The sequence below is a fragment of the Mycteria americana genome, chromosome 9, assembly GCF_035582795.1.
Source record: "Mycteria americana isolate JAX WOST 10 ecotype Jacksonville Zoo and Gardens chromosome 9, USCA_MyAme_1.0, whole genome shotgun sequence".
Taxonomy (NCBI): domain Eukaryota; kingdom Metazoa; phylum Chordata; class Aves; order Ciconiiformes; family Ciconiidae; genus Mycteria; species Mycteria americana.
This window is the reverse complement of record NC_134373.1, coordinates 30,970,423-30,990,354: the sequence shown is the minus strand read 5'-3', so window position 1 is coordinate 30,990,354 and position 19,932 is coordinate 30,970,423. Positions and strand designations below refer to the sequence as shown.

General features: G+C 43.1%; 1 protein-coding gene across 6 annotated transcripts in view; it reads left to right on the top strand.

The window, feature by feature from the left end:
* The window catches only part of CLASP1 (cytoplasmic linker associated protein 1), a 186,514-nt gene that overhangs the window by 9,948 nt on the left and 156,634 nt on the right, over nucleotides 1–19,932 (top strand). For all 6 annotated transcript variants that reach the window (XM_075512483.1, XM_075512487.1, XM_075512486.1 and 3 more), the window contains exon 2: nucleotides 2,808–3,282. In XM_075512483.1, coding sequence (XP_075368598.1) covers nucleotides 3,088–3,282 — 195 coding nt within the window. In that variant the 5' untranslated portion in view covers nucleotides 2,808–3,087. The remainder of the gene's footprint in view (nucleotides 1–2,807; nucleotides 3,283–19,932) is intronic.

Here is a 19,932-nt window from a genome sequence, read left to right as displayed (position 1 = left end):
TATGACATAAACCATAATTTTTCTTTGTCTTCCTTCACATGTTTAAAAAATGAGGAACTCTGAGAAATTTGTTTGTATTAGTTTGCTTAAAAGATTGTTTCTGCGCTTGTAGGCAGAGACTTACAAACTCTTAAATGAAAACCACATAGAAGAAAGACTTGAAACTTTGAATGTTCCTTTCTCATGGCAGTATGGCTAGCTAATGATTTCTTGGATCTGTTGGGACTTGTCTATGTGTGAAGTTAATAAAAAATGTCTATTCTGTGGTAACTAACAGTCATTCACACCGTCCTGTAATCTGAATTTTCAAGTTTAAGCAAGTTCCACATTTCCATTTAAAAGCATTTAGGGGACTTTCTTCACCATGTTCATCAGTTTAATGGAAGACTCCCCTTTTGAGCATGTGTGCAGCTTCTTGAATCCAGAAGCAAACCACACAGCTAACTTGAAAGATTTCAGCTAGAACGTGGTAGCTGCTAAATATCACTTACCTGCCCCTTCTCCAGTAGCTCTCTCCTAGTGAAGTATCCAGTGAAATGCTGCCCTACTGTCTGAAAAACCTTCTGTTAGGTGCTTAGAGACTCCTGTGTGTAATACTATCTCGCATAACTGGAGTGCCTGCAGCAAGGAGCAAGACCAGCCCATGCTAGAGGGCAGGGCAGGGGCCAATCTTCAAAGATACAGACAGGGAGACTCTGAGGAAGACTTCTGCCGCCCGTGAAGAGGCCCTGTTTTTTGCCTGTGCTGCCATGGGTAGTTGGAGCCATGTCGTGAACCATTTTGGTTGAGGATGGGAAAGCTCAGAGCACTGCTTTCAGCGTTGGTGCTAAACTGAAACAAGTTAGAAACTGTAGCCTCAGCAATAAGAAAAGGCATGGCTTTCCTCTAGTTTGGAACCAATGTCTTTCTTTTAGAAAGAAAAAAGGCGTTGCTTTAAGAGTATTGATTGGGGTGTTGACAATTTTAGAATTTGAAGTCAAATCACTCTTGAAGTGACTTGAAGGAAAAGAGTGAGAGTTTGGTATGTTCTTTAGACAGTTCAGGTTGGGGGAGTGGTCACAAGCAGTAAGCTGTCATGACACTAACTCAGAGCCCTAGGTGCTGTGTGTGCAGTTGCAACTAATGCTTCCTTGCTGCTCTGGAGCGTGAGGTTTTGCCAGTGAGGAGGGAGTTTAGTCTACAGGCATATACAATCCTGTCTGGCTGATGGTAGGATTTGCCAGGCAGTTGGCTGAGGTGAGTCCCTGGATGTACAGAACCAGTTTTGATTGCTGTCAGCCAGCAGGTATTTGAACTGGCTGCCTGGGACAGAGGGACTGGCTCTCTGGTGACTCCTCCTGCCTGACGAATAAGCAGTGCAGCCAGTGTGGGCAGCTGGGCCATGTCTGGCAGCACTTGAGGGCCTAGGGAAGCTCAAGACCACAAGCCTCTGTGCTGCCTCTAGATGCTGTGTTTGGTATTGGTAAGATGTGGTGGTTTGTAAGTCTGGCCAAAGAGGATGGAGGTGAGATAATGAACTGAAATAGTCTGCTATGCGAGGTGTGCTTTCATTTCCAGGCTAGGATTCTTGTGTACATCCCATCTGCTGTCAGATCCACTTCGTTTTATTAAGACTTTTGTGAAGGCCTTACTTGCTCAAACAGAAGGTATTTAGATTTGCTGCCCCAGTGCTTCTAATTAGTGAACCTATGCCTCCAGCTTCCTTCCATTTGTTTATTGAACCAGGTATCTGCTCCACAGCGTCTTCCCTTGCTCTGAGCTTGACCTGCTTTCCTCACACTGGTGGAAAAAGTAGAGTAGATTTCTAGCTTTAGATATTAGACAGGAAACAAAAAGACACTCTGGATTTTTATCACCCCCTTCTAAAAGAGCTAACCTGTGACGAGGGAGTGCTTCAGGAAGCAGTATGGTGATGCTGGGAGCCTTGGTCTGTGGGAGGACAGGCTGGGTGTCTGTTCCCTGGCTAGATTCATTTGGCTGCAGATGGAGGGACAAAAAAGCTGCAGCTGGGTCCCTAAGGAAGTCCTTGGACAGGAGAGTTTCTAGGGTTGAGGAACATAACCAAACCCCAGATATATAGGCATTTTTTTTAATACATAAGCCAAAAGCTTACTTTACAGATGATGCTGTGCCTCTGAGTGGCAGCAAAGCTTGGCCTGGCTTTTCTTGTGTACAGCCTTGGTTCTTAGGACACTACAGGCACTGTTGATTGAACTGTGTTTACGTTATTGCACTAGGCCAGTGCTGTTTCCTGGGCATGTGTAGTTGGGATATAACAGGATTCAACCTGGAAACAGCTTGAGCACCTAGTTTTTGAAAACTGCTTGTTTTACATTCACGGACCCCAGTGTTCGTGCTGTATCTTGCTGGCCAGCTGATGGCATTGATTGCTGAAGGTCAACAGTCAAAACAGGATCCAGACCTCTTCCTGCTTTCACTTCTTAAAGCAGATGCATTTTCCTGGTGACCTGCTTATGGATTTTTGTCTCTACCTTTGTGTGTCGATGGTGACCATGGGCGTTGCAATAATATTGATTACTAATTAGCTCTTACTTAAGCCCCAGATTTACTGTCTGTCACTAAAACTTCTAGGGAACTGATGGGTAACTGCTGTTGTAAAGAATAACTGAAGGTTTTTGTCCTGACCTACCTTGTCTGATTCCTTAAAATAGAACAATGCTGCTCGTATCCAGCTTATCACAGCGTCGCAGCTGTATATGAATAACCTATTTTGTGACATGCTTTCGATCTTTTTTTGCTCCAGTCTTAATTTAACCTATAATACTGTTCTTTTTCATTTCTTTCAGAATGGACTGCTGAATTGGGAATTACTGCAGACTCAACAGTACAGCACAGCTCATTGCTTCGTCTATTACTAGTTATTTAAATTGGACTTTTAATACCCTGCCAGCTGCTGTTCACACACACATGGTGCATTGTTGCCATTCTCAGAATTGCGTCTTTGAAACCCAGACCCTCAGTAACCTTCATTGAACAAAGAGGCGACCTCCTGTGTATGTTTATAGAGGGATTTTTCGGACCTACTGCCCTCTAGCTTTCTTGCTGGTGCTGTATTTCTAAGACACTATGGAGCCCAGTATGGAGTACTGCTTAGCACAGGTGCTGCAGAAGGATGTTGGAAAGAGACTTCAGGTTGGCCAGGAATTGATAGATTACTTCTCAGATAAGCAGAAGTCAGCTGATCTTGAACATGATCAGACTATGCTGGATAAAATGGTTGATGGACTGGCCACTTCTTGGGTAAATTCCAGCAATTATAAGGTAAGACTTATCAGGTGGAATGCGATTACAGTCAGAAATTTCAATGTCAAGTGCTACTTGATCTAAGTGAAAGTTGTATAGTAGACTTTCTAATATATTGTTCTGTAAGCTGATAATTATGCTGAATCAACCATTCTTGACCCATTTCTTGGTAGTTGATACCAGATACAATATTGAGGACTGAAGGCAGTAAGAATTCCATAAATGGGGTTTTAATAAATGGATTTACATTTCGTTTTCATACTTTGTCATATCCTGGTTTCTTTTGTACCTTGTTAGTCAGTGGCATGCTTTGATCATCCCAGTAGCTAGCAATGTTGATGATTTCCTGCCATATTAAAAAAGTTTATAAAACTGCAAAAAGCATATATAAACAGCAGTATTTTTCACTGTCATTGAATCTTGCTAGACTTTTTTTTTCCCCTATTTTCTGTGGGCAACTTAAGTACAGTTGATCTACTGCACTTAGCTCAGGAGAGGCAGTGTGTGTATATGTATATATGTTCTGTTGAATTTGACTGTTGCAATGAGTTGGGAGGACATGGAACTCCACTGCCTGTTATCCCTGTCATGTTGCTTCATCTCCCTACAGGTCTTAGTGAGGAAGTCCTACCATTCCCATGTACTGTGGGAGTGGGGAGGGGTTCTCAGCTGTGGCTTGGAAAACTGTCCTGATCCCTTCATGAGGCACTCTGACAGGTCTAATAGGGTACTTAAGCTGTTCTATGAGGTGTAATAGGAGACTTTGTTCCTTTCTGGTAAGTCCAGAAAAATGAGAGTTAAAGTTCCTACAGAGCTGAGCCTGAAGATAATTAACTGAGAGTTGTACTGGAGTTCTTTCCTGTAGAAGTGAAGGAGAGACTAGCCATATAGGTGGCAAGTGCTCTGGAGCTCAACATCCTCAGATTAATTTAAACTATTTTTAACAGAAATTTTGATTGGGAAGTCATTGTGGGATTGCAGGGTATTGGTCAATGTGTTCTGCACAGCTGCATTTTTTCCTCTTCATTTTTGTCAACAAGCAGCTGTGGTAGATGATGTTTGGCATGTAGGGGGAAAAAAAACCCAACCAACCAACAAACCACCAAAGCCAATACAGTCTCAATAGAGGATCCATACTGATGGAGCACATAAAGAAATCTTAGTTTGCTATCAGGAACAAGTGGTGTACGTATAACTTTGAGAACATTGCGTGTTCTTATTCCCCCTTTTCTTGCTAACTGGCTTTCTCTTACAGACTTCCACGATTCTCAGTGGAAAGGTAACCTGAGCACAGCAAACTTGAAATTGTTACGAAATGTGCTGTTTGCGTGGATTTTATGAAGTGATGTAGATTGCAGAGCTATGCAGTACTTTGCAATTCCAGCGTCACACTTAGTTTGTAGAATTTCTTTTAGGATAACTTGTTCTCTCTTTCCTCCACCACCCTTCAGTCTTTTGTCCGTTGAACTACACACTTAGAATGTTCACTGTGGTATTCATTCTCCAGTAACAAACTGGTGGCACTTCTGTACTGCAGTGACTGTGTTCCAGAACTCGTGCTGCTGAGCTGGCTGTTCGTTAATGTGCGTGTTCTATAGATAGCATTTGCTGTGTTTAATAAGTTTTGGTAAGCATAACAGAGAAATGTCTCGGATGTCTGGAGGGTGTCTTCTCAGTGAATGAGTATAATAGAAGATGTGAAACCTTTGAGTGGAGCAGGCTGGCTACCTGGAGGTTAGTGATGTAGTGAGGTCTGCTTCAATATCCAGGCAAGGCTTAGTGCCTCATCGTATGCCAATATCTTCCTTTTGTTTTAGCACCTGCATCTGTGTTATTGTCGCCTTTCTTCTTGACTGCTTGTGGGGTGGGGGTTTGAAAGCTCAGCTCTGTCTGGTGTGAGGGAGAACAGGGTAGCTGGTGTCATATGATCCAGTTCATGGATTAGTGTAACAACCCTGAGAGTGAAAGGCCAAGCATCACTGCCCTAGAATAGCCATCTGGAGAGCTAAACTGCAGTTGTTTGGTCACGGTCGAAAAAGCCATTATATTTGCAGTCTGTTTCTCTGCTCACATCACTCCCTTCATTTGAGAAAGTATCAGCTTAAAACAAAGGTTGAGATCATCTGCATGATCTGAAATTTCCTAACACTTCAGTGATAAAATGTGTGGTCTCAGACTGGGTTTGGATAAAAGAGCCATTATCTTGGGAGAGCATCCAGTTGATTCATGGCTCCTGCCTGTCTAGGACTCTTCTCGCTAAACACTTGTGCTTATATGTTATCACTGAGGAAACATGAGTGAACCAAAGAGAAATGACATCTCTGAGGCAAATCCAGTTCAGTTTGGATTAAAAGGAACCTCAACTGATGATGAAATTACTATGCCTTTACAGGGAGGGCTCAAGCTGTTTCCCTCATTGGCATACAACTTTGAGCTATATAAGTCATGACCATCATTTAAATTTTTAGGCTTTGGTGGTTTTTCTGTACATTGTTTCTATCTTAACCTGACACTATTTTGTGAAGTCCTTGACCTCAGCACTGGGACTGGAGACAATGCGATCTTTTCTTTCAAGTGATGCAGCAAAAAAGCAATGATGGAGGGGGAAGAGATGCTTCTCTTTCCTTGGTGCTCTCCAAGTCTGTAAAAGCATCATGTGTGAAGACTCATCAGAAGTGAGACCTAACACACTTCTGATAGCACTTAGCACTCTGAAACTGTTCTAACAAATAGCCTTGTGAGCTGGTCACTGATCCCTGCTTCGTAACAGGCAGCTGCTTTAGGTGCAGAAGGCACTCTGATAGTTCAGGATGCTTTTCAAGTGAAGGAAACATGAGGGATGTTATATGAAGCAAGGCACTGAGGTCCAGTGCAAGGCCCTCTGTGTGTTTGTGCTTGCGAGGAGCGTGCTTGAACTGCACCCAACAGGCATTGCCTGCCCTGCATTTTCCCGGCAGTACTTATAGGTAGGTAGGAAGATGGAAGAATGGTGCAGAGTGAAAAGATAATTCCTCTTTAAGAACTCCTACTCTTCTCTGGAGTTCAGTTACTTAGAGCCTATGTTTGCATGGGCACTAGGAGTTGTGGGGTATACTAGTGAGGTTGAGGTGGAGAAGGTATTGCTGGATGCTGCAGACCAAAGAGGGATCCTGCCTCCGCTCTGTTTCTTCGTGTGCTTTGTTTGCTTGGTGTGTGCCATTTCAGGATGGTGGTTCTGCTGGACTCCGTTTCTTCCCCTGCTAAGCAAAAAAGAGAGTGTTATTTTGCAGAGCTTTGAATCCCTGAACAATAACTAAGGCCTGCGCTGAGCTGTCTGTCTTGAGGCATGTAGCAAAACAACACAGCAGTGTCGGGCTTCAGTATGGCCTCTCAGCTTCACAGCCCTATAGCAAGGGGAGAGAGCTGAAATAATCAGTGAATTTCTTAGTGAAGAATCTCACTTTGAGCTGCTTGTAGCAGTATTTGGTAATGGTGTTAAGTAGGCAGGATCTCCTGACTCCTCTGTGGCCAATGTGCCTTTCTCAGTACCCAGACTATGATGTGCCATTGATGTTTCATTTTGAGGTGTAGTGTAAAGGAATGTGTCCAGGATCTTAAAGTAGTTTTCTACTGGCCTGATATTCCTAGAGGTGAACTGAGGGTGTTTGGCAGTGACCTTCTCTTGCCTGCTTCTCCACCACAGGAGAGTATTGTACCGTTGTCCCATCTAGCAATGGGGATGAGGTCTCTTGCACCTTTGTCTTCCCTGTCATGTGTGGTCTGTGCTGTTGGAGTTGAGGTTTGGAAGTGCTGCTGGGATTGCTGTTGCAATACCCAAGAGTGAACTCAGCTTAGAGATTTGGTGGTGACGGAGCCTTCAAGCAAGTCAGGGTCTGTCAGATTGAAGAGAGGTTCTACTCAATGTTTTCTCATATTGCAGAGTGGTAGGAGAGGCCAGGTTGAAGTGAAACTGGGTGGGGGTTTGCAGTAAGGAACGGGATGAAACTTTTTTTGGTTTTTTTTTTTTTTTCCTGCATGCTGGCAAGTAGGGATTTTTTTGGTGCTGCATGACTCTCGCTGCACAGGCTATGCCTGCCAGGGAGAGTATCTCACCCTTTCATGGGATGATCCCTTTGCCCCAGTGCAGCTTGATCTGTGTGAGGCTCTGTGCGCAGCTGCTCACAGGACTGGGCTTTGCCTGTGAAAGGGGAGTTAGGAACTGACATGGTTAACAGACCCCGGTGGCTGAGGACACTTCCACTTGCGAAGGCCTCCTGGCTGAACAAGCAATGCTGTGCTGCTAGACCTAGTCTGTCAGGGTGAGAGCTGTGCAGGGCTGTGTCCTGAGCTTCGTTTGTGTTCATGTGTGCAGGACTTCAGATTTGATTTGTTTAGCTCCTAGTTGATTTCGTTACTTAGAGACATCACACTCTTTAAAATAAAATGTATGGTGAGATGTTACAGAAATTTTTTTTTGTATGGTGAAATATTGCAGGGAAATCTTATTTCCCCTGACAAAACTCCTAATAGTGTTAGAGAAAGCCTTCCATTATGTTCTGTTTCTGAATATCAAGTGTTAGAAGAGCATGCTTCACTGAGCTGAAGAGAAATAAAACTTACATACATAAATTAGCTGGCTTTCTTAAACTGCGTATTGAATAATTTTTTTTGGCTTCGCTAATTGAGGGGTAGAACAGATGGTGCAGGCTTAGTTTAAAGTGGCATCCATTAGAGTTACTTAAGCTGATGAATGGTTGTTCACTATAAGCATACATTTGTTCTCTATACCATGTTTATTTTGGTTGAAATTCGGTGGAAGAAATCCCAATTTAAGAAATAATTATCATGCATGGTTATGGGTTGATATGATAATTTGGTAAGTGTGTTTTGAGTATTTAATGCACGGGGGGGGGGGGGGGGGGGGCAAAAAAAAAAAAAAGAGTTCACCATCTGGGGAAGAAAGACTTGTAATGGGTTTCCAAGCAGCTGCTGTTAGCTGTTGAGTTTTGGGATGCTGAGGGATACATGAGGATCAGTAATATATACATTCATTTAGCAGTTTCATTCCTGAAAACATCTTTACCATGAAGCTGTAATTGCTAATAAAACCAAATTAAATTTGTTTTGATGTCCAAAAGATATGAGAAATGGACTATGGAGGAAGAGTGATCTTGAGATGTGGACTTGTGAGTAGAGCCTATTCCTTGCTTATGCCCATATTGCAAAAGGTATCTTGGCAAAAACTGCTTCTGATGACTCCTCTTGTGGGGAGGAGAGCTATTTTAGGAAGGGCTAAAGACTCATCAGGCTTGAACTGCATTTGCAGAGTGTGCCCAGTCCTTGATTTTTAGGCTCCTGTGCTGGCATGCTCCCCCAATAGGTGGGTTTTCCTGCCTTAAACTTAAGAAAGAGCAGAGTTTTGGCTCTGGGATATCCAGTTTCCTCTAGGCATTGATGCTAATTCCCAGTCTGGCTGATTAGTCATTTTTTCTCTGGCTGTAGTAGCTGGGCCTGCCTTTCTGACCCTTACTGCTCTGTGTGGTAATTTGATCGGATTATGGTGCAGCCCTTACCTATTTGGTATCAGTGGTATGGGGAGTGCCATAGATGGTGCAATGCAGAGTAGGAGATTTGTAGCAGCTGGGCTAGATCAAATTTAATACTACCTTCAGTCCTTCATATTCAGGACAGGAAAAAAATTAACTGCTGTAGCAAGTCAGCATTTAGAGTTTTCCTGTGGCTTTTTCTTAACACTTAAAAGGTAATGATGACTGGTTGTAGTAGGAAGGGTTTTTCTTTTCCACCTGGGGTGGGAAGAACTGTAGTGGAGTAGTAATACTTTCTGGTTGTTTTATATACAATGTGGATGTGCTACTGGTTGCACAAAACAAAAAGTTTGTGAGCCTGAGTGTACCAGACAACAGTATCTTTCAGTTGTTTACCAAGGTATTACGGAATCAAATATGAATAGTGAGAACCTACAGAATCCCAGGGGAGTGTGAAGAGCAGAGACCCAATGTTGAAATAAATAGGACAGGAATCTGTGTCCATAATGGCACACTCAAGGTCTGTCTAACTTGGTATCCTGTCTGTCAGTGGCAGGTAGCCACTGGTACTTTTATTACTATATATCAGGTATTTTCCAGTCTTATTTTTAAGGAAGAGATTGTTAAATTGTTCGTCTACCATTAATATATTCTTCCCTCTCCCCATAAGTTCTGAATTATTTAACCAATTTCAGCAAACTTCAACCTAACACGGTAGAGAAAATAGAGATCCCAAAGATATTATGCTCTTACAAATATAGTAACCAAGCAAAAGAGGTTCCATTAAAAGACAGACTTCATCATGAGGAAAACCACAGCATTAGACACCAGCAAATCTACATAGAAAAAGCCAAAGGAAATGATGTTTCATAAGACTTCTCTGCTTACAAAATTACTTAATTAAAAGTAGACGAAGTCAGAGGCAACTAGAACCCACTGCCAGTGGGATTGTCAGTAGGTGATTTTTCATGCTGAAGTTCAAAGGGTGAGACAAGAACAGCTTTCAAGACGACTTCAAGGAATATCCCACAAAGAAAAGACAGAAGAGTGTGCATACTTCCAGCTGAGAAGCTAACAGGCTGGTGTTTGGGGGACCCTGGGGGCTGACGAATATTTCTTTCGGCATCAAGAGGACAACAGAACCCCACTGAGCCATTTAGAGACTAGCAAAAAATCAAGATGCCTGTAAACCCACCACTGCAACTAACCTCCAGTTCAGGCAGCGATCCTCAGGCAGGAGTCACCATGTCAGGGAAAATGAGGATTCTCCCCTACTCACCCTGCTACCTACTAAACACAAGGGGAGCTGGATCACACATGCATATGAGCAACTGCTAACTCTAATCCAGAGGTAATAGGCACATGACGCTCAAGCACAGCATGAACAGTCTCTTTAAGACACTTTGGGATTTCTGAGAACCAAAACCAGTACACTTTTAAAAATACTTGTGTTTATTCAAAGTGTTAGAGCAGTGTCAGGTACAGTATTCTACCATACAAAGGACTGAAATGAACTTTCCCTATCACTGTGCATAATCTTGTTATTCTATGCTGTATATAAACTATTCAAAATCATCACAAGATCTATCCTAAAACCAAATAGGTATCTTGTCCTTCTCTATTCCTCTCCAAGAGTTTTCCAATGTTCTTGCTGCAGGCAACTCATCTCATATCCAGCCTAAATTTACTCACAACCAGTTTATACCCGTTTGTTCTTGTGCTAACCTTGCCCTTTAGATCTAATAGTTCTTTCCCCTCCCTGATGTTCACCCCTCTGATGTATTTATAGACAGCAGTCGTATTCCCTCTCAGCCTTCATACTGTAAACTAAACAAGCCAAACTTTTAGTCTCCTCTGGTTAGGCAGGCTCTCCAATCCTCTAAACACCACACTAGCCTTTCCCTGCACCTGTTCCAGCTTGAATTCCTTCCTTGCAGACGGGCAACTAGAACTGTACAACACATGCCACAGAAGGGCCCAACAAGGCGCTGTACAATAGCATTAGTATGCCCTTATCCCCACGGAAATAAATCCCCAATAATCTGCCTTTTCCACCAATGCATCAGCTGTGACCGTCAGCCTTCAGCCAAGTAATACACCCAAGGTTTCCCGAGAGCTAGCGAACTGTGTTAGACCTCTGAATAAACCCTAGTGACAAGCACTGAAGTGCTGCAACTGAAACACTACACTGGCATTAACGGAATAGCTTTATCCTCTCAATTTAGTAACCACAATGGTTCAGTCTGTTGTGTGTTGACCAGACTCTCAGTCCTAGCCGAGAGCCTGTTTGGCCTTGCCAATGCCAAGGCGGCCACACTGCCAAGCACCCAAGAGAAAATGGCTATAAAAAAAAGGCATAAACAACATTCTTGCCTTGAGCCAGTCCCAGCACTAAAATCCTATGGGAATGTAACATAAATTTGGTCAGAAATCGAAATCAGGGGCTCAGCTCTCTACAAGCCAGAAGTATACGCAAGGGAGACGTTTACTTTGTATCTTGTTTTTCTACTCATCTCTCACCATCATTTTTTTTTTTTAACCTTCCAGTGTGTTCTTAGCATTAAGTGCACCTATGTTAGTTTTTGGAGGGCCAGTCCAGTAGAGTAGGCAGTCTGCTGCAGGGATATTTTTTGTTTCAGATATGTGATTCTGGCTCTGGCAGCCCTGCTTTTGCAGCAGGTGCATTTTGAGACTGAAAGGTAAGATTTCCTGTATGGTAGTAGGATCAGCTTGTAGCATCACAGGGTAATTCAGGTCGGAAGGGCCCTTGGGCTCATCTAGTTCGATCCACCATATCATTGTTTACAGTTAAGGCTTTAAACTTTTTCTTACTTGTTTTCTAGTAGAATTTATTAGCATATGGGTGGTAAGTGTCCCAGTGTCAGAAGTGCCTATGTGAATCAGCTCCCATATAAATGCTTTTGGGATGCCATTGATGACAGCGTAGCAGTTTGGGTTTGTCTTAAAGATATGTGAGCTGACTCTAAGATGAGCCACCCAAAGTACCAGTGACAATCTAGTTGAGGCTCAGCGCAGCTGGATTTGTCCTGCTGCCTGGCTTGCTCAGAGCTCCAGGTTTCTGATGGCTGGACTGTGCTATATGTGAGTTTCTATAAAGCTACCTCATGTATTTGTATCCCATATGTCGTCTGCTCTGTGGCCATATCATTAAATGCAGGAAGGAAGGTGTGGAACACAGTGGAGACATGTAGTCTCTGATTTTCTCCAAGTGAATGTTACCTCCCACAAATTGTTCATTACTTTCTTCCTAGATCAGATCTCTTTTTTTTTTTTTTTTTTTTTAACTAGACAAAACCTGCTATGTTCCTCATTCGGTATTGCTTTTGTGCCAAATATGAAACTTTAAAACAAAGCAACATTTGAGTATTCAAGAATCAGAGCAAAGAGTCCCAGTTATCAGAGCGTGGAAAGCCAGATAATTTTTTATAGCGTGGCTGGGAGTTTAGCCAGAGGAAAGAACGTGTAGGATAGGGCCCTGCATTAAGTGTGAGAGAGAATTTTTGTGCCTAGTAATGCTTTTTCATCTCCACAAGTAGCTTTCTGGGGAGGAGTCTGTGGAAACAATGAAAAACGAGGTATAGAGCCCCATCCTGCCATACCCTTCTTGTGGCTGGCTCTGCTCATACAGGCAGGATGTGCGCACAAGTGCAAAGGCTGGCAGGATCTCTTTTGGGACATGGAAGCATTGTGAGGTTAACTGTGGTGTTACCTCCTTGCCAGGGTGAGAGTGTTTGTGCCAGTCAGCTGGTGGTTGAGAACCTGAGAATAGCAAATGGAAAACCTAAAGTTGCTTCTACTCAGTGTATTTTGAAGTTACACTGTTTGAGTAATAGCTGCATTTACTGTGAATTGTATGTTAGAAATCAGGTCTTTCTGCTAATTGTCTTAGTTCTTTGTGTGTCTGTTAGAACTATATTCCATTAAAGGACAGTATTTTTGCCTTGTACTGTCGTGACTCTCCATTTGCCTAATATCAAATGACAGAGTCATGTTGGATCTAATTGGAAATCTTAACCACAAATGGAGGCATCACTGCTTATGCAGTGACGTGGAACAAATGTCTGCTTTTAACAGTTTAGGAGGCCTTCATGCCTCGCTGTTGGAAGCTTAAGTAAAGGGGATGCCACTTGTTCGGTGCTGTTCAAAGCTGAATGTTACAGGCTTTTACTGATGTACACCCATCACCAAAGTTGTCTGATGGAGCTAGACCTGTTAAGAACCCAGTTTCTGTAATAGCTTTATAAATATAGACAACTCTGGCTTTCACATTGCATTAAAAAAAGTGTGCCTGAGTTTTAGAGGGAATCCTGTTTGCTCATAGCTGATGGAGTCATCCTGTTGCACCAACTTACTTATACCAATACTCCTCAATAGACAGTGTATCTGTCTATTGTATATATCTATCTAGTGTAATTAAGACCCTGGAGAAGATAGTTGTGTACCTTGTTTAACTCTGAGACATTCAGAGAAGCACTGCGGTGTTGTATCCTCAGGAGTGAAGGGTGCCACTGATGTGCTGCTGCTACGTGCATGGCTGAACTGCTTGACCTCCAAAAGGAACTTCTCTCGCAATGAGTGGATGTTGTATGGAAAGCTGAAACTGCACACAGGTTTTAGGAGGTAACTGCTCTTGCAGGTTGGAATATTTGTTTTTCTTTTGTCTGTCTGGCTAAAGCTTTTCTTCCAGGCCTGCCTAGGTGGCTTTCCTGGTAGCCTACTGTCTGCCTCTTCTACCTTCTGTCCCTTTAGATCTTTGGAAAGTTGTTACCTGTATAATGTTGCTGGACTGTGAATAAGTCTGCTTGTGAAAGAGTTCACCAGCTCCAGTCCCAGTCAAGATCTGAGCTTTCTTGTTGCCTCTAAAGAGCTCTGCTGCTTTCTTTGTGTTGCTTGGGTCCCATTGTCTCCATGCAATTTCATCCGTTTCCTTCTGGAATTTCCTGTTCTAGTAAGCTAGCTTACAATTAATGAGAAGCTTTTCCCAAGCAGGAGGGCATGTGCAAGAAAAGTGCAGTGGTTCTTGTTGGAAAACTCGCACCTAGAGGTGGTGTAAACATCAACGTGTGGAAATGCTGGAAAGGGATGGGGATGTGAAAAGGATCATCCTAGCTAAGGTACCAGGGTAAGACAATTCCCTCTACAGCAGTAGTGATATAAATGGAGCAGAGCTGGAATATTTGGGAAAGCTGGAAAGGAAAGGATATGTAATAGCAGAAAGGTGAGCTACTGAGAACCATGTGAGAACTTTTAGCTGTACAGGACAAATGGGAAAGGCTGCATTTTAGGTCTGCATGAAATACTGCAAGGTTAGAGACTTAAACTTGAAAAGTATCCTTCAAGTTCCTAGGCAGGGAGAGGACTTAATTGAGTATTGGGTACTAACATGGTCTTTTCTCAGCTGTCCACCCGTCACTGTGCTATCACTGAGGTATCTGGGGCTGATGGTAATTGATGGCTATCTTACAGGCATCTTTTAAAGAGTTTTCTGGTGGCCATTTTCAGGAGGAAGTAGTGCATGGGAGTTGTAGCAGAAGAGTGTGCTGTAGCTGGACAAACACTTAAGAACAAGAGTTGGTTACTTTTCTAGGTAGTAGCTCTGTTTCAAAACTAAGTCATGTGGAAGGGGGTGTGAGGGTGGCTTGGTGACTTTTTCATCTGTGGAAAGCAGGTTTCTCATGACGTAGTAGTGAAGTCATCTAGGTCATGTGGGTCTTGTGGGTTCCCCAGTGCTTTCAGCTAATATAAAGGAGGGAAATGAGATGAAGGGAAAGTTGATTAGAGAGGAGAGGCAGCATGAATTGCTGGAGCATGTACTAGGTACTCTGTGTGGGTACTCCAGACTTCCATGTGTTGTGTTTTCTGTTTTTAACTAGAATCCAAATTTATCACAATTGTTTTGTAGGAGTGCGTTTTATGATGATCCCAAGATCGTTGGTCCAACATCAATATAATTCTGTTGGACTAGGCATGAAGGGGTGGCTGGGGTGGTCCTGCTGTTTTCATGCTCCCAGCCAAAGGGGCTCATTTGGTGCAGCTGCAGGCCTCAGACGCTGCTGGGCAAAGGCTGTGCTTTGGATGTATGAGACATTTACTGAAAAAGTGTGGGGAGCTGTGTAGGGAGCTGTGTAAGTGGCCATGTCTCAGAACATAGTTGTTGTGCAGACAGGGTAATGCTGGCAGTTCAAAAGGCCTGGATAAAACCCTGTGGGGAATGTGAGCAGGTGTGCATGAGCCAGGAGCTTGGAGGAGAAGGGAGCTGCTGATCTGAGGAAAGATGGGGCTGCGGGGAAGGATGAGGATGGGATAGACTCTGCTTTCCCTGTGGGAAGATGTCCAGTGGTGACTGTCATGTGGCAGTCAGAGGAACAGAGCAGGACAGGTTCTGGTGTGCCTTTTTTAACTGGGGTGAGGCAAGCGCAGGCAAAGAGAAGAGGCTGAGGGCGGGGCTTTGAGATGGTGTTCATCAGGGTGGGAGGTGAGCCAGGAAAACCTTCTTCTGGGAGTTCTCTTGACTTGAGCCTGTTTATCTTCCTTACGTTTACTTCATGGCTATCAGCAATTGTAGGTGACTAGCATCTTCAAGCTGAGAGGATGGAAATGAAATGTGTTATTGGGGGTTGCTTTCTGGGGATGAGAAGGGCACTTGTGATAAATGAGGGCAGCAGTTCTGATAAGTGAATGTATGCCAGAAAACAGCTCTGCAGCCAAACTCTGCAGCTAAACCAAAAATGTTCTAAAAGCTGCCTTTTTTTAATCAGGAAAGGTGTGGTAGGGTTGGGACATCTGGTACTTAATTAGCAGCCAGATCCTGCTGCTGTTAAAGTCAGACAAACTCAAACTGACGCAGTGTGCTGCTTAAAGCATGCCCATGTGCAGGCTCTCCAGGGATGGGACGTAATTTTGGATGAACACCACAGCTAGTGTGGGAAAGATCTGTCTTATTTTTTTAGTTTTAACTCTTGTAAAGCTTGTAATAACATATATGCCTGTGTTACTTTTGTGCATGTTAATAAGGATTAATTTACATTTGAATTTTGTTTCTTACAGAATTTTTTTCCTGGGAGACATTCCTTTGAGGCTAACCTTTAATAATAGCTAATTGGGGGCGTAGCTAATCTTGTTTACTCTTTTGTTGCAGAAGTCAGTATGTGATTGAAACTTATGATTTTCCCACTCCCCCTGTTTGAAGCTTTTGAATCTGTATTTTCTTGTGATAGTTTTGGTGGTTTTAAAGTAAAAACACCTTGGTTCTCTTAACATGGTAGGTTTTTTATAGTCAATTAAATGTGAATTTTGTATCACCTCTTGGCTTCCGTGCGAGTTACTGTGGCATTGTGTGAATGTGGCATCTTTGAAAGATGCTGTTTGTTATAAAGCTTTTACAAAATAGAAGATGAAACAGAATTCTTGGCTATTACTGTTTTTCGTACTGCCACAGGAAGTGATACGAGAGCAACCCAAGCCCTCTCTGGCTGTTTGCAGTCTGGCTGGAGTGCACCAGTTTCCCACCTGTGATCTCTGGGCCATGTGGAACTCGGATTATTGTTTAGGGAGCTATAAAAGATAACTTGAAGAAAGTGAGGCTGTTGCCTATGGGCTTACATTTGCTCTCTAGAGATTCACTTCCTTACTAGAAAGTGTGTAGGTGCCTGTGTGTTTCAGAAGCTTGAAAAATATTGTATGTGAATCTTGGGATGGGAGGGTGCTTTTTTGGCAGATGAGAAAAAAAGCCTATGTCTTTCTGCATTTTACTGTGATGTGTGCAATGTTTGTGTCTAACAAAAAAATAAATTGTTTGTCAGAATTCTTAGTTCTGATGTTCTTCCTTTATTTGATTTGAAGATCTGAAATCAGATTAAGTCCTAACACTGTTCCAGAAGAAACGCTTTATTCACAGAAAATAATTGGTTTCAGTGCAGGAGGAACTGGTTGGGATTTCATGAACTGTATTACATAGGATATCAGATTAACTGACCTAATGAGCCCCTTCTGCCTCTGAAAATCTGTTATTGGTGCAAATAATGTAGGGTAAAGAGATCATGGTTTTTGCTGGCTGTGTTCTTTAAAATAATGTAGCTTGATGATGGACAGATAACACTGTTTTCAGTTTTTTCTTCTTGTCCTTGCTGTTTCCTCTGCCCTTCCCAGATCAGTGGTGTGAGAAGGATGTTCATCTGCTTCCAGACAATGCTTGTTTTGACATCCTGTATTCTGCTCTTGGTTATTTTGGAGGAAATTTAGAATCTCATTTGACTTGAATAAGAATCATTATAGGTATAAATGTCTTTGAGGAGAGCAGCTGACTAACCAACATTACAAGCTGGATTGTGATTTGGAATTAAGGCTTCAGTCACAAAGGGGTGTCCTTGTGCAGAACGTTGCTTGCTTGGGTGGATGCTGGGTGGTCAGTCTGTGGGGGGTGTGTGTCATTGTATTTGAAAGGGTTACTGTTCTGTAGCAAATAAAAGAGCTATTTGGAAGAGCCCATCAGCAGATACTTGGTTGTCCCAGGACCTGCAGTAGGGTCCAGATTCTTGGAAGAACTTGAGGTGCATCCTGTTCCTTTGAATTGAGGGTTGAGACTTGGCAGGGACGGAGACAGGGATTGAACCCAGGTAAGGCTGAGAGGGGTCCTTTGCCACAAGATCATCTTTTTCTTGCTGACAGGTTCAGTGTTTGTGGATGACACACTTAAGCTGCATATGGATATTGTTTTCATCTTTGTGCCTGTCTGTTTTGAATCTCTGCTATTCAGTGCTCATTTTGGGAACAGTTGCATACCTGTGAGATGGATTTTATTTTTTCCTTTTATCTGGCATCAAAAGATTAAAAGGAAACTTGAAAAGAAGCATGTGCTCTTCATTTGACTTGCACAGCTAATTTTCTCCTTAATGCAGTGAGCTCCAACTTTCTGCTGAAAGCAAGTTTGTGCACATGCACCAGGAGTCTGCAAAGGGAGAATTGGGGGGAGATAAATGTTCTGTTCCAGGGGAGCTCTAGATCTCCTATTTTTTTGATGCTCTTTTGTTAGTAATGAGCAATAAGTGATCTGTCTGCACTATGGACAGTTGAGCCTCACATGTTAATCTTTATGGAGTTTTCTAGGCCTGGTGGGTCTTGAACTGTAGTGATGGCCATGCCTTGTGTAGCGTCTTCTTTCAGTAGGGGCCATATTTGTCTAGAATATTTGGGTTGGAGTGTTTAATGGACTCCGTCAATGCAGATAATGCTATTTGATGCCCAATGTCTAAAGCCTTCACTAGAACTAATGTGTATATAAAACTTCCTGGAAGTCCTGCTTGTTAGGAGGAACCCCCTGCTTCTCCCCTGATCTTGCAAGATCTGATTTAGAAATATTTAATGCCTGTTTTTCCCTATATATACTGTAAATAGTTGGTTTGGAGATTCACTGTTCTTCTGATTGGCGTAGTTAATGATACACATATCCTGAAAGTCTTTGATGCTATATCAAAAGTAAAATGATTTTGGAAGGATGAGATTAATATAAATTTTTAAATTCTTTAACGCTTTTAATCCAAAAGGATCTGGAATTACTTTTCAGACCAACAAAATGGCTAAATCCATCATTGAAGCATGCTGCTTTTTACCTGCTTGAACAATAAGCTTGGCACAAATGTGTTGCTTTCTGTCAAGGGAATTGGATTGCTTTAAATATTGATGCTATGTTCTTTAGTCACCAGGCATTAAGGCAGAGGTTGTATTTAGTTCCTAGTTCACAGATAAGTAGCAAGGCAATCCTACAGGGAAAATTTGGCAATGGGCTAGTGAATTTTAGTGCTCTTTGGCCTCTGAAGTGGTCACTGGGCTGCCAGTGAAGTGTGGAGCAGGTCTGGAAGCTCAGCTTGCAGCACATTGAACAGAGGTTCCAAAAGACGAGTGGGAGAATGGCTTTCCTCCCTGATAGCTCTTACCTCGTGGCTGTGCTGAGGGTAGGCCCTGCTGCACCGTACGCCCTGCTGAGCCCTACTGAGCTGCGTCCCTCTTTCAGCCGTGCTGGTCCTGATGGCCATGTGCTCCTGTGGCAGGCAGGTGCCACAAGCCCATGGGAGCTAGGTTCCTGCCTGATGTCCTTCCTCCCTTTACAAGCAGGAGCTTGTTCTGATTCTTGCTGGTAGCTGGAACAGTCCTTTGTTCTCAGATTCTCGGATACAACGTTTTCCAAATCGTGTTAGCAGAAGGTCTCTAATTTAAACAAACAAAACAACAACAACAAAAAACCAACCCCCCCCCCCCCCCAAACCAAACCAAAACCAAAAACCAAGGCTAGACAGGAGTTAAGACTATGCCTCACTCCTCCTTCCTTTGACTTGACTTTATAAGTTTTCTTTCCCACTCGGTATTTCTGGAGCTACAGAAATCAGACCTTATGGGACTTGGGTAGAAAGTAGTGTGGCGTACTTGCAGTGTACCCTACCTCCCTTCTGCCCTCTGGAAAAGAAACTGCCCTAAAGATATAAGAGTATTTGCCAAAACAGTGGTAGCGAGGTTCTTTCTCACTGTCTCCTTCATGTGGAGAAGCTCTTCCTTCTTTCTTCTCCCCTGTTTGCTTCACCAGTAGTTGCATTAGGTGGCTTGACTCCTGGGGCGCGTTGCTGTTGTTCTGCCTGCGGTCTCTGCCCACCACAGCTCTGGGAGGCCAAAGCTTTCACTTAGCAGGCTGGTTTGGAGCTTCCTTGGCCTGCTGTGATGTGACTGAGCACAAGAGCCTGGTGTGCAGTGGCCTGGTGTGCAGGTGTCCAGACACCTCTGTCTGGAGGTACGGAACCAGTGTTAGGAAAACAGATACGGTGAGAGGGAGCCCTCCTCTGTCTGTGTGGCAGAAGTAGGCTGGCAGGCAAGGTGACTGTAGTGGAGAGGAAATCCCTGGTTATTTTTCACACTCTTCATTTTCTGCCTTATGTTTCTATGAAGCTGTAAGTAGCTCCCAAAAGAATGGAGGCTGCTCTACAAATTCCTGTTGAGAAGGATTCCTTACTGTGTGGAAGAGAGGCTGGGTGGGTTGCTTCCTAGCCTTGCCCCTTTAGATATAAGAACATGATTAAACTATTGTAGGTGGGGTTTGTGTGTGTCTGAAGATTACAGTTACAGGTTAGAGACCATC